The 13883-nt window shown below is 34.8% G+C and overlaps 1 protein-coding gene across 1 annotated transcript; it reads right to left on the bottom strand.

Moving 5' to 3' along the window:
* Positions 1-2566: 2566 nt before the first annotated feature.
* LOC134534895 (probable NADH dehydrogenase [ubiquinone] 1 alpha subcomplex subunit 12) lies at positions 2567-13804 on the bottom strand. The gene is made up of 4 exons (XM_063373572.1): positions 13684-13804; positions 6003-6085; positions 4188-4303; positions 2567-3414 (listed from the first exon to the last, which is right to left on the bottom strand). Exons 1-4 carry the CDS (start codon positions 13776-13778, stop codon positions 3271-3273), a joined length of 438 nt encoding a protein of 145 aa, XP_063229642.1. The 5' UTR covers positions 13779-13804; the 3' UTR covers positions 2567-3270.
* Between the last annotated feature and the right edge of the window lie 79 nt (positions 13805-13883).

The raw sequence follows: 13883 nt of genomic DNA, 5'->3' as shown, positions 1-13883 counted from the left end.
CCTGCGGCGTGGGCGGGCTTCAGGATATCTCCTCGACGACGGTGCGTTGGGGGGACCGCCTGGCCGGGAACACTTGGCCTGAAAGGGCGGGGGCACTAAGGGCGTCACATGCCCCTCTCTCTCTCTCTACGCGCAGGTCATCAAACTGGCGTGCAATCTTCTAGTCTGTAACCCGCCTTCACTTGACCTAAATTAGTGGCCATATTTACTATTTTCTATTGGTCCCAATTCTACCAACAATAATGTGTGCTAGAATTCTCCTACCTAAAACTGTGTGTGAAAGCCTTTTAGCCTTTTTCACTGTCTGAAAAAAAAATCATAGGAACTACTAAACAAAAATCAATAAGCAAGTGTAATGGCTCTTAAGTGGTATTCGTAATGACAACTTTAAAAAAAAAATCTTGAGTGATGCCTAAATGGTGAGTAAACAAACACCCAGTCAGTTGGCCGATTTAAGTTTTTTTTTTTTTGAAAATAAGTATAATGGTAGGTCTTTTATTTGGCACTCTGCGGTTTGGCATTTTCCGAAATCCGGTACCAATTGAGTTTATGGTTATGGTCTCTGTTTTCATTTCAGTGCAGAGGTTCCTGTTTTCTAGCAGGTTGCACTTCACATTAGGTATTCCAGCACGCTGACAGTCATTAATCAGGCATGGCCATGGTCCCAAACGTGACGGATTTAAGACCTTTCACTGCAGTAAATAAGCAGCAGCGGCCAGTGACACCATGCACACTCAGGGATGGAAGGCCATTCTAAACTATCTTGATATAAGTTGTGTGTTCTTATTGCTTTATAGTTTTACGTTATTGCATAAAAATGTCACCCTACACTCCCCAAGAAAAAATTTAGATGATCGCCCTTGCATTTCACACGAGAATGGCTGACAGTTACATTGGCAGTGCATAGTAAATAGGTGGTAAATTATTACTTCACCAAGTCTTTAATCACTCCTTGTAACAAGTAGCACTTGGGAGAATATTGCTGGAGAACGAAGTATAAAAAAATATTTTTTATTGTTTGTTTAGCATTTCAATGCATGTTTGCTAGAAATAATTACTCGTTTTGTAACATTAAATACGCAACTATAGGCGATATAGTAGCAGTATCAAAGGGCTACTGTAGCTGAGAAATAAGATCATTCGTCTTCCATTAAGAGGTTTCCTAAGTTCAATTCTCATGAAGAGAAGCAATTTAGTGGGGGGAGGGGGGATGGGAACAAACAAACAAACATAGTTCTCACAATTGGGAAACATGATGGAAGTTGCATTCTTACCTCGTCCTTTCATCAGGCGACAGCAGAAGATTCCATGTAGCAACCAGCAGTGGTTTTTCTGAACCTTGATTGAATACGAAGAAAACAAGCTGCATGAAGTTATGTGCATGGATACCAGACATCATAAAAATTAAAAATTTAGCCTAAAATAATATTTGAACCACATGGCACATTGATTTGACAAGTTTTCATTAAATTTATCATGAGAGTGGTCTTGAATTACATGGGAGCACATGCAAACCATTTTCTCACTCAAAACTTGACTCGACAACTGTTACAGGCCAGTGCTAACATGAGGTGAATAATATGTAGGCAGTAGCTTTAAAATAGAACTTTAAAGACTAATAAAATGTGTATGGCATTAATAAATAATGGACTCGCACATTTATCGAAACTAAAATATGTGCTCCTTGCACTCCAGTTATAAAGGTCCTCCACAGCTGTAAGTTTAAAACAGTGTTACCACTTTCACACAAGCATGGACTTGATCAAGCATATTCTGGAACTGGCTAGTTGCATCATTTAAGTGATTCAAAGTTGTCTGCGATTTGAATTTAAATTTCTGATAAAACTGTTACACCATTGTTTTTTGATGGAACCAAGATTTTTTTATCTCTCAAGTGAACTAACCAAATGGTTGGTCTAATTTTCGTTTCCTACATGCGTGTTTGCTGTTGGCGATGTTATGAAGTTATGTTTAGTACATAAATATGAATTTCCAATACCATATGCTAAAACCAACATTTTAAATAAAGCTTATTTACCTAATTTTTTGTATCAGAGCATTTTTCATTCACATATAAAATATGTACGTGAACCAGAGCGAAACCCAACTCAGTAGGTACTTAATATTTTATGTTGTGTATTTAAAGTAAGAATGATATTGAAGATGATAATAATATTATTTAGAAATTTTTTTCTCTGATAACAAAGCATCCTTTTGAAAATTTCATGATAATAATTTAAAAATTAATTATTTCTCAAAGCGCTCATTTCTGAAAAAAAATTCCATAACCGCAATGAAATTATGTGTACAGTGTACACATGGGAGTATGTATATGTAGGTACATTTATGTTCAGACACACACACACACACACACACACACACACAATTAATTATTAATTTTTTTTACAGTTCACTGTACAAAACTTTTAGCAATGTCCATTGCTAATTTATTTCACATTAGAGGCATTATACTCAATTTTATTCAAAAATATTTCATGCTTTAATGTGCATATGATGACCACTTATTGTTTTATAGTTATATGTACAAACATAGAACATGTAAATATTTAGTTTAGTTGCTATTTTATTTTTTATTCAAGCTACAAATCTCAAAAAAATAAATAAATAAAAAATTTCTAATTTCTAAAACATTATTTGAACATTCTTATATCACATTTTAAATAGAACCATACAATTATACAATTGTGAGCTCGAGATCTTATCCAACAAGATGGTTTGAAAGCATGCATCCGTGAGAAGAACAAACTTGTTTCAATAGTCAATTTGATGGGGCAACTGGGCATAAGTACTCAAACTGCCTGGTTGCTTTATCCAGAGGTCAAATTTCCTACAAACCTACACTGCGTCACTGTTCTTGTGCCAGTTTATTGCTGTCATTAAACACAACCCAGTACACAAGAGATTTTGGTTCATATTTTTCACAATCATGACTTTAATGTAGTGTACTATAAACCTGAAGGCCAAATTTTAATAGATGTTGTGGTTTATATTAAGTGCATTCTTTCTGTTACAAATATTTAGGTCTAGGAGTTAAATATATTCTATGACGCCAGTGTACTGCCTGCTTGAGTGTCTCTAACGAAGGACCATGTATACAGCTCCGCTGTGTCGGTCATTCATCACCTCATTTCCTAAGTAGCAAGCATACAGGAAGATCCAACACCATAAGTGAGTTCACAAAATCCTTTGATTAAATTACGAGAACTATTTATTTACACTTGATACAAGTTGTTATACACACACACACACTCACAAGCTGCTCGCTTTGGGTTTTGGTGGAGTCCATGCTTGAATCTTAGGCGGCGTTGTGCTATAGGGCATGTAGGCATACTTGGTGCCCGACATGTTTTCTGTGTGCTCCGACATCCAATGGTATTTCGGACGAGTCGGGTCCTGCAACACGAAATTACACCACTGAAGAAAACATAACTAACATTACTATCAGAATAAAACTTTCATATTTTTTTTTAAAGACAGAAATATAAACTTAAATACATTTTAATATATGTAGGTATATTTAATTAAATTATTAAGTAGAGCAAGTTGATTTTTTATTCGGTATTACAGCACTATCTAATCATATAATTTTTTTTAATATGGTATGGATAATAATTTTCATGATTGTATCCATTAAAAACTGTACATACACAAATTGATTAATAAAGTCTTCTGCATGTTGTGTAAAATCACATGTGGTATTTTCTATGTTATATATGTCAAAAAAAATCTTGGCAGAGTTCATTTCGATAAAGCCAAAAACCATATGCAGTATATTCGTGTAATGAAAATTTAGCGGTCAGCTTAAAACTAAGAATTAGAAAGTTTATAAGTCATAAAGTATCTAAGTTTGTATAACATGTTTACTATAAAATTTGGATTTATAACTATGACTGAATAAATGAAAACTAATACATACATGCCTTAAGAAAAAATTTTAATATCAGATATTAATATTAGCTTTACACTTGCAGTCTACGCACCCATTTAAAATTTAAATGGAAAGCAAGCCTTCAAATAGATAGGCAGCCTCGGTAGCCCAGCATCCACTGATTACTAATTTTAGCATTCAAAGCAGGATGTAATACAGGTAAACTACTGCTTTGGTTAAAAACCGGCCACCATCAAAACATTCAAAACACAATCAAAATTTCTAATTGCTTGCTCACCTGTGTAGGTAGCAGGTCTGTTTTGTAGTGCATCCAACCAAACCATTCTGGTGGTATCTGACTCCCGTCGTAGTCCATACCAACTTTATCGGCGTACTCCACCCAGCGATTTCGTCCTTAAGTCATAACATAACACAACACTGTTTATCTCATTCATGAAATAAACTCCTACACGAAAAAAAAAATTCAACCTGTATTAAATTTATCTTCCACATTTCTAAAATTACAGCATATTCATGCAACTGTGCCACCAGGTATACATTTTCTCGAGGAAGCTGCAGGTGTAGCGTGCATCTTGAACTAGGTTAAAGTTCTGTTTCACGTATTCAAGTTTATCCTTTGATTCTGATTGAAACATCCTGTGGTGTTGCTTGCTTTTCTAATTTAGAACGTCAAAAGATCACAAAAACTTGCGATATAACAATGAATAATGATCGTAAGTTGAATACAAATAAAAAAATTTCCACAAGAACTAACAATTTATTTGTAGTGTGAAATTTGAGTTTTTGTTTGGACACAATCTTAAGCAAGCATCATGTAACACAGGATCATGCCATCAGAATCTCTGGGATAAACTTGGACACGTGATATGGAACAATTATCAACTGGATACCCAACCAAAGATGATTTCCACCATAAACCAAGCAAATGAATGCTAACAGTTGCAAATAAACTAGCCCTGTCAAGGCTGAAAGAATGTGCAGTTGTAGTTTAGGAGATGGTATTCAGATTCGTACTGATATTTCATTTGAAATTTATGACACACAAATTTAAAATCTTTGTTGAATAAAGATGTCCATGCAAATATTTAATAAACTGACCGAAAATTCAAAATTCCCTGATTTTTTTTTTAATAATTTACCTAATTTGCAATTTCCTGAAAGAAACAAAGAAAGTCCAACCTCCACCATTTCCATAGCTGGCATTGTTCTCTCTCCACTTTATTTCAAATTGAAATTTGCATTAGCTATTTTATATAGTGTATAACTATGCAATAAAACACAATTTGGAAAAAAGAATCCTTTCACGGTTTGGGTGATGGGTGATCAGGGCCAGTGCAAGGTAAATTGGCGCCCTAGGTGAAAAACAACTTTAATGCCCCCCCCCCCCACAATCCCACCGCCGGACACACAAAAAAAAAATTTCCTTGCCTCAAAATACATCACGTAACCTAAGATTTTGTCAACAATCAAATGTAACCAGGCTTGTGTTTTTTTTTACTTTTTTACTTATTAAAAATCATAAACAGGTCACCGTGGACTTTAAATAATTACTTATATCAATATAAACATTCCAAACTGTTACAAAAATCCATTTTCATCTAGTTTCAATAATCGTTAAACATATTATATCAGCTGTTATGTGTCGTGCTGTGCCGCCCCCAGCTACTTGGCGCCCTAGGCGGTTGCCTAGTTCGCCTATATGGACGCGCCGGCCCTGTGGGTGATGATATTTTCCCCCTCAAATTAATGAAGAATTTCAGGAATATCCCTGACCAAATCCAACTTCCATGACTTTCCAGACTGTGCACATACTGTTTTATAATGCACCATTAGTGCCATTAGTAGTTGTAATCTCTGAAGCATCACGCTTAAGTAACAAGGGTCAGTGGTTCGATCCCAAAATCAGGCATGGCTCTGACACAAACGATACGGAACTGAACGGTTTGCATAGCAGCACAAATAAAACTTTTTCCTTGAATGTACATGTTTAAACTAAACAAGCCTCTTGAAAGCTAAATAATAATTTAATACACTCAGATAAAAATAAGAACATCTTACATTCAATTACAGCATGGTCTGAATTTTAACTCACCGTAAAAATACATGTTGTTTTCATAATACTTGTTACCAAACTTATCTACACCCACAAGGGTTCCCAATTTGGCATCATCAAACCTGCAACACATATAAATAAGTATTTACTCCAGGATTGAAAAGTACCTGATCCACCACAAGTCATAACTAAAATAAATTAAATAATACAGTAAATTTTGGCTCCTATTTTTATGACATTTACTACCTTCAAGTACACTTAAAATACAAGTAATCAGCACCATATTCAAAATTTTTCAATTATAAAAACTTATCAATAAAAAGTTTTCATTGACTTTAACTAGTTGTATAAGCTATTGTTGACAGGTTAAAATTTGGGTTCACAACATTCTCATGAGCTTAGCCGTAAACTGCATTATTCTTAGTTAATCTAAATCGCTATGATACTGGCAAAATCATAGTACCAAAATTGTAGCAAAAAAAAACTTTCAAACTTATATCGTAGCTTGCAAAATTAAAACAAAGATGAAAAACAAATTCATATATATATTTTTTTTGTAACCTAACAGTCCCATTTCCTGGTTCGGCCACAGAAAAAGTAACAGTGTGTTTTATTGGTGGTTTCAAAAAATTTGAATCGTTACAATTATTTCAGTTATTTCTGTGGTAATAAGTGTATGAATTAAGAAAAATTACTAAAGAATTCCAAGACAATGAAAGTTTGTGAGTTTGGTACGATGTATCAAGAAAAGTTATTTTATAATCTGAAATTCAACTAGAATACCAACTAAAATTCTAATGATCATTGAATATTGCCATACCAAAACATATTTTTGTTTCAGTAAACTAGAAATACAAATATTCTAAGAGTAGGTACCTACTATAAAACACAGAAATATATAATTTGTAGCAATCGAAAAGGTAACTAGAACTTTTACAATTCTTGTCTACAATGGAATCCTGAAATAATATACTCCCAAACAATAATAATCCATACTCCCAAAGCTAGTTTATTGAGTGATACTCATCTAGTTCCATGAAAAAATTATTTTTGTTAGTAATTATAAAGCTTTTTAAAGTTCCCTGCCCAACAGCCCCATTTTTCGGCACTTGCCTGTTAAAGAATGTGAAAGCGGAAATGACGTAAGTGCCACCATCTTGATAACTTTAATGCTAGTACTAATAACCCACGGTTTCACTCGCACAATTTCAGGGTATTACTGATATCTTACCAATGTAAAAAAGTATGTGATTTATTCAAAACATTTTTACCAAAGAAATGTTCACAATAAATTGTCAGCCATTATATTTATTTAATAACAAATCCTTTAAGAAATATATTTACTACAGTTGTCATGCATACAATGTTTTTAATTTCTAGTATTGATTAAGTATTTTATTTTATAATACGCTTTTGCCTGCGACTTAGTCTGGAGGACTTCAGAATTGGATCTACAGAGGAATATATAATGAGGGAAAATTAATGTAAAAATAAAAAAAAAGATAGATGAGTCTGATTTGTACTGCAGTTTTGCGCTACATTGTCATGGTAGTCGCGGAATTTATATTGTTTTTGACACTAATAATTTAATACAATATAAATCCGTAGACATCATTATATTATTTTCCTCCCGTATCAGTTTTGGGCACTCAATATTCTTGAACAACCAACATACAGCTGACCAAGCGAGAAGCATGGAGTGCCCAAATGAAATCCTGCCACTTTCAACGTTTGACCCTGGCACTTATTCGTTGTCATTGTAAATTATAACTTTACCAGGAATTGCAGCCTCTTCAATTGTAATGGCAATTTATTGGGAAATATTAGGAGGCGAGGAATCAACGCTCTCTCCTTTAACTGCTCCGGTGAGAATATCTTTCTCACCAGCTCTGTGATGCCCAGCCTGGTACCGTTGCACAATCTTGGTGCATCACGGTTAACTGTTTGATAAATTTCACCCAAATGTGTTAAGCGGTTCGGGCGTGATTGAATAACAAACACTCAAACATTCAGACATTTAAACATCTAAACATTCACATTTATAATCAGCTCCCATCATGACAGTGAGAAAAAAAATATGAACCAGTATTTTAATTCTAATCATTAGCTTTTAAACACAAAACGTTTCATCAAAATCAGTCAAGTAGTTTTTGTGTGATACTCAGACAAACAAACAGACAGACACACATCTGTTACAGTGTTATAATAATAGAGATTATGGATTCAGTAGAAAACTAATTACATTCAATGCTTTCTAGCTAATCAGAATGTTATAGAATCAACTTCTGGTAGCCAATCTTATAGACTAAGAGCCCGTGGGAGATCAACCTTCACCCATTTGATAACCAGATCAGACCTATTTTTTATGAAATATTTTTTATTTATAAACACGCCTATGATAGCTTGCCTATTGAAAAGTGTTCATGGCTATTTTTAATTAAATTCATTTTAATCAATTTTTTTTCGTCACCTTCACTCTTATGATAACCAAACAAATTTAGTCTTAACAGATAGTTTTTAACATAGAGAATATGGCTTGGTAGGCTTGCCTACTGATTTTTGTTCATAGATATCTGGCAAGCAGGTATGAACAGGTAAGTCAATTTAGATAACTTCACCGATATAACCAATAAAAATTGGTATCAGAAGAAAGTTAATTTAATTACAAAAATAACAGTATAGGCTTGCCTGCAAAAAACAGTTCATAGAATATTATTGCCATGCTTTAAAGTTTTGAAATCGGAGCGATTAAATATGTGCGAGAAAGAAAATAGATTGTCCATCCCACAGAATCTTCTACTATTATCAACAAGTGTACAGCATGCCTTACAGCTGTACTAACAACATGCCTTCTTGACTGAAAAAAAAAACTTATCAAGAACCCAAAAGGGTTCATACTTACTCCAATGGAAATCATCCAATAATATTAAAAATTTTAAAAATAAAAATGAAATAATAAAATATCTAATTAAAAATTAACTAATAAAATATTACAAAATGTTTCTGCAAATATTTTTTTTTTCTTTTTACGAATGGGCATCAGTCCGATGGCAAGAAGGTTCCATGTGAATTAAACTCTTTTTTTACTCCTCAACTCCTGCAACCCTTTTGTCTCTACCATCTTCCCCTCAAGCACATTCAACTCCCTCCCAGCCTCACCGAGGGAGTGTCTCCTTTCTGTCCTTCAAACCCTTTAAAACCTCCAACCACGGTCCCTCCTTCCCCTCGACAGCATGTCTCCCTGTCTGCCCACCCTCTCTCGCCCGACCCCCGGGGCAGCCTCACCCGCCTCGCTGCCCTGCAGCGGGTCCCACTCGGTAAACTTCTAACACTGATGCTTTACCGCAAATGAACCAATGAAATTCAGAATTATTTTTTTTAACTCTACAAATACCGTATTTACTCGCATATAGGTCACACCCATAATTTGAGGTCTTGAATTTGGTATTTAAGATTCCCCCCCCATATAGATCGCACCGGTAATTTAATGACGTGAACAGCCGGCGTGCCGTGCACAAAAGAGTTAACGGGTACTGTAAAACTCCGCTACTACGAGAGCTGATAATGGCGTGATAAATTGTTGTAACAAGTACTCGTAATAACTGAATATAGAAAATTGAAGTCAAGTTAGATTCCTGACTTCTTAAAATGTCTTAATTGTAGACTATAACTCGAAAACAGTGCTTTGTATTGAAAAAAATGCACAGAATAAAAGTTGTAGTAAATTTAATTACGAATAAAAAAGGCCTGTTATGATTTTTTATATCTACAGCTGTTTCGTTTCGAACGTGCGATTGGTCTGACACGTGAGGAAGTTCCCGACACAGATAAGATAGTGACTGGGGAAACCATTGCTTCTCCCCTTCCCTTTTGCTACTTGTTTGCCATCTAGGTGCAACATTGCCCTTCGTTTACCATTTTTTGTGTGTTTGATTTCTTGTTATGAAAATTCGCTTGGTTAATTAACTATGTATGTGTACATTGTAAATAAATTTGCCTATTGGTACCTATATAAACTTCTTTTTCACATTTTAAAGCAAAATATTGCAAAAAAAATTCCTAATTTTTAAAAAATTTTCTTCACATATAGGTCGCACTACATTTTTTCCCCATCAAATCTGGTAAAATTTCCGCGACCTATATGCGAGTAAATACGGTATTCCTCTATCCACGTAGAAAAGAGCATTTCAAAATTCCTACTGTTTTCTGAGAAATTACCATTTATATGTTACCCTAGGTAGCCTGTGCAATGATGTGTGGCCATCACCATGTTGGGCTTTTTTTTTTTGGACTAACCGAAACTGTTTTCCACAAGAGATTGGCCTGATTGTTCTTGCCACTTTCCAGTTTACTTGATACTAGCTGTAACTTGATCCCGTGGTTTTCCAGATCTTAAGGAATACAGCACAGTCGAGGTTGTTTTCAGTTTATTGTGAGTAGGCCTACATTATGGCCAGAGCCAAGACTCTTTTCCACCCTAAGACCCGTTCTACAATGACACGTAAATGGAGATGTATTACTTAAACTAAGACCGACCTCACGGAACAGAGTTTTCACAATAGCATCCAGACAGAGATGGAACCGTAAGGATTAGCTCAGCAATGCTCAGTTCTTCTGTTTACGTTACTCCGCGCGACCAATAGAAGCTGATTATTTGGCTGCAATAGTAGCCATGTTTGTTTATGATCTAAATAAGTTAAAAATTCTTTCAAGTACAAGAATCATCTAGTTTCCTATTTTGGCTTTCTGATTTATTTTTACTATCTATATAAATTCTGCCAGTGCATAATAATTTTTTTTAATTAAATTCATATTTTGTAACCTTGAAATGCAATTTCATTGGTTGCCATTTGTTACACTTTCGTGCATTGCGGAAGCAATATACATGATAGTGTAACGTTCCGGCAGATCGGTCTCCGTTTACGTACCACTATAGAATGGATCTAATTTGTGCAAGTCTGTGTCTGCATGTGTTGCCATTGTAGCATTGTAGGTACCTACTCCGTTCCATGGGGTTTGTCTCCATTTACGTGATCCATCCCCACTTCCGTATCAATACAGAATGCGTCCACTGCTTCCACAATGCACAGAAACGTAACAAATGATCACCAACGTGATTGCATTGATTGCATTTCTATTTTTCGGAATATTAATTTAATTAAAAATATATGGTAAATATGTATTGAACGGATTAGCCCCAAAAAAAATCGTACAAATATGAAATAACTTTCATTATATGCTCTTTTACGTCCTCTTTTCAAAACCGCCTGCGGAGATTAAAAATTCCAATTACTTTTGGAGATATAGCTGTTCTTATTTTGCAATACAAGCCCTATGTAATCATTCAACAGACGCCATTTTATATTTTGCCGTGTGTGCGTGAATGCCTAAATAACAGAAATTTTCCATTATGTAAGGTTAGTTACATGATAAATACTTCAAAATAAACGGAAATTAAAAATATCAATTAATTTTACTTGTATAGTTTTAAGTATTTATAATGTAACTGACCTGACCTGACCTAACAAAACGGGACAAAGGTAGATTAGGTCAGGTCGGCTACAGTATAAATACTTTGAAACTGAACGGACATTAAAAATAATAAAAATTAATTTTAATGGTTGTTTAGTTTTAAAGTATTTATAATGTAGCTGACCAGACCTAACAAACCGGGAAAAAGGATGAACAGTAGGAACTCACGTAATTTTCTTTATACGTGATGTAGTCGTTCAACTACGTCGCGGGAAAAAAAAAATCATACTTGTAAACAAGCAACAATGGTGAAAACGCGGGAAGCCTACGATTCACTCATCCTTCTGGACATACCCGATACCCGAATACTCACGTTGGCAAGCCTTCTTTCAACAGACGAGAGGTAAACGCCCGATCGTGCATCTTCGGTTTTTTTTTTTTTGTTTATTGTAAATAAATATGCAACTCATGAAAACTAATGGTCAATTAGGTTATGTTAGCTACATTATAAATACTTCAAAACATTGTGGATGGTTGATTTGGTTAGGATAGCTACATTAAAAATACTGTGAAATCATGTAAACGGTTTCCTAGCGCTGGATAGCTACATATTGAAAAGTTATTTGCTAAGCAACCATAAAATGATTTTACAGTTTTTTTAATGGAGCTATACTTACCTAATATAACCAACCATCCACAGTGTTTTAAAGTATTTTTAATTACTTCTTGCTAATTTTAAGAAAAGAAGGCTTGCCAACGTGAGTATTCGGGTATGTCCAGAAGGATGTGTGAATCGTAGGCTTCCCGCTCAACGCCGCATCAGTGCACATCATGAAAATTAAAAAATTCCATATCTCATAAAGTATTTGGAATTTCTGATCTCCGCCGGGTTTAATGAAAATAGGAAGTTAAAGAGCACAGAATAAAGGTATTTAAGGATTTTTAAAAATTTTTTTTAAAAAAATCGCCAAAAAATGAATATTAAAAAATTCGATATCTCCAAAAGTAATTGGAATTTTTTATCTCCGCAGGCGGTTCTGAAAAGAGGACGTAAGATAGCATATAATGAAAGTTATTTCATATTTGTACGATTTTTTTTGGGGCTAATCCGTACAATACATATTTACCAAATATATGTTTCGAATTCACAGCAAGGGCTAAATTTGCATGTATATAATGAAGATAAACCACGTCCTTAGTAATAAACAATAGATATTCTTGTACTTAAAACAATTTTTTAACATTTTGGAACATAAATAAACAAACTACCACCGCAGACAAATATTCAGCTTCTAATGGTCTAATAAACACGAAGCAACGATACGGAAGAGATGGGTATTGCCGAGCTAATCCTTAAGCTGGATTTACACGACGCAATATGCACGCAATTTCCATGCAATCTGCTAGTATTGCATTGCAGCTCACAAAAAAAATTCTCGGAATTTCACACGCGATGCAAGCTACGGCGCAATATCTGAGAATAGATCATACTCTATATTTTGATGCAAGTTGCGCAGAACAACCACTGTGATTGGTCGTTCTCTGTAGTAAATTTACGCGCGTAGTTGTAAATATAAACAAAAACAAGCACTTTACAAACATGGAATGGACACCCGAGTGTGTTTTGCGGCTCTTGGATGAATATCAAAAATATCCAGTTCTGTACAACACAAAATCGCCAAATTACCATAACAAACATTTGCGTGAGAAAGCAATACAAGCTGTGGCCACGTCTGTCGGAATTACGTGTAAACACGACCACAGAAGATGTAAACAACAAGTTTAGAAATCTGCGATCGTGCTTCATCAGATAACATTTCCATCATTGCCAGTGCACAAAGTGCCTTGTGCCTTTGATTATCCATTTGTACAGAAATGTGGCGGGAACAAAACAGATCGCATGTTTATTGCATGGGGAATTTGCGCTGTGTGAATGAGAGATTGCATGCAATAATTGCACGAGAGCTTGCATGCAAGGAGCTGTGTGAGAAGTGAATTGCATAGTGTAAAACCAGCTTAAGGGTCCGTCTCCATCTCCGTGCTATTGTAGAAACTCTGTTCCGTGAGATCCCACTCCGTTTACTTGATCCGTCTTGTTTCCGTCTTTTCCGTCTCATTGTAGAACGGACCTTATAGACAAGATGCTGCCCATGAATAAAAAGTATTTCCTCGTTTTTCTAACATCAACAACATTAACACTTTGAAAATGTTTACATAAAGAAAACAGTGTGGTATTTATAGCCTTTACCTGTATAATTTGTGCAAAGTGCCTCTAATTCCACCATTAAATTTAATAATTTGAAATAATCTAGCTATTTTATCCAAACCCAAAAACTTCGCCATTTTTTGTGTTTACATTCTTACATTCATAGAATAGACTACTAAGGAGACAGTAAATAATAATTTTGCGCGTAGTCCTATCAATTGCTTTAACTGTCAAAATCATGT

The sequence above is a fragment of the Bacillus rossius genome, chromosome 8, assembly GCF_032445375.1.
Source record: "Bacillus rossius redtenbacheri isolate Brsri chromosome 8, Brsri_v3, whole genome shotgun sequence".
Classification (NCBI taxonomy): domain Eukaryota; kingdom Metazoa; phylum Arthropoda; class Insecta; order Phasmatodea; family Bacillidae; genus Bacillus; species Bacillus rossius.
Note: the sequence above shows the minus strand (reverse complement) of the source record. Positions and strands in the feature narration are given on the sequence as shown.

Coding starts and splice junctions, on each gene's coding strand:
- LOC134534895 (XM_063373572.1), bottom strand. CDS start 13,778: ATGGCGAAGTTTTTGGGTTTGGATAAAATAGCTAGATTATTTCAAATT. Junction 6,086..13,683: donor ACTTTGCACAAATTATACAG/GTAAAGGCTATA, acceptor TATGTGTTGCAG/GTTTGATGATGCCAAATTGG. Junction 3,415..4,187: donor CAGACCTGCTACCTACACAG/GTGAGCAAGCAA, acceptor TTCGTGTTGCAG/GACCCGACTCGTCCGAAATA.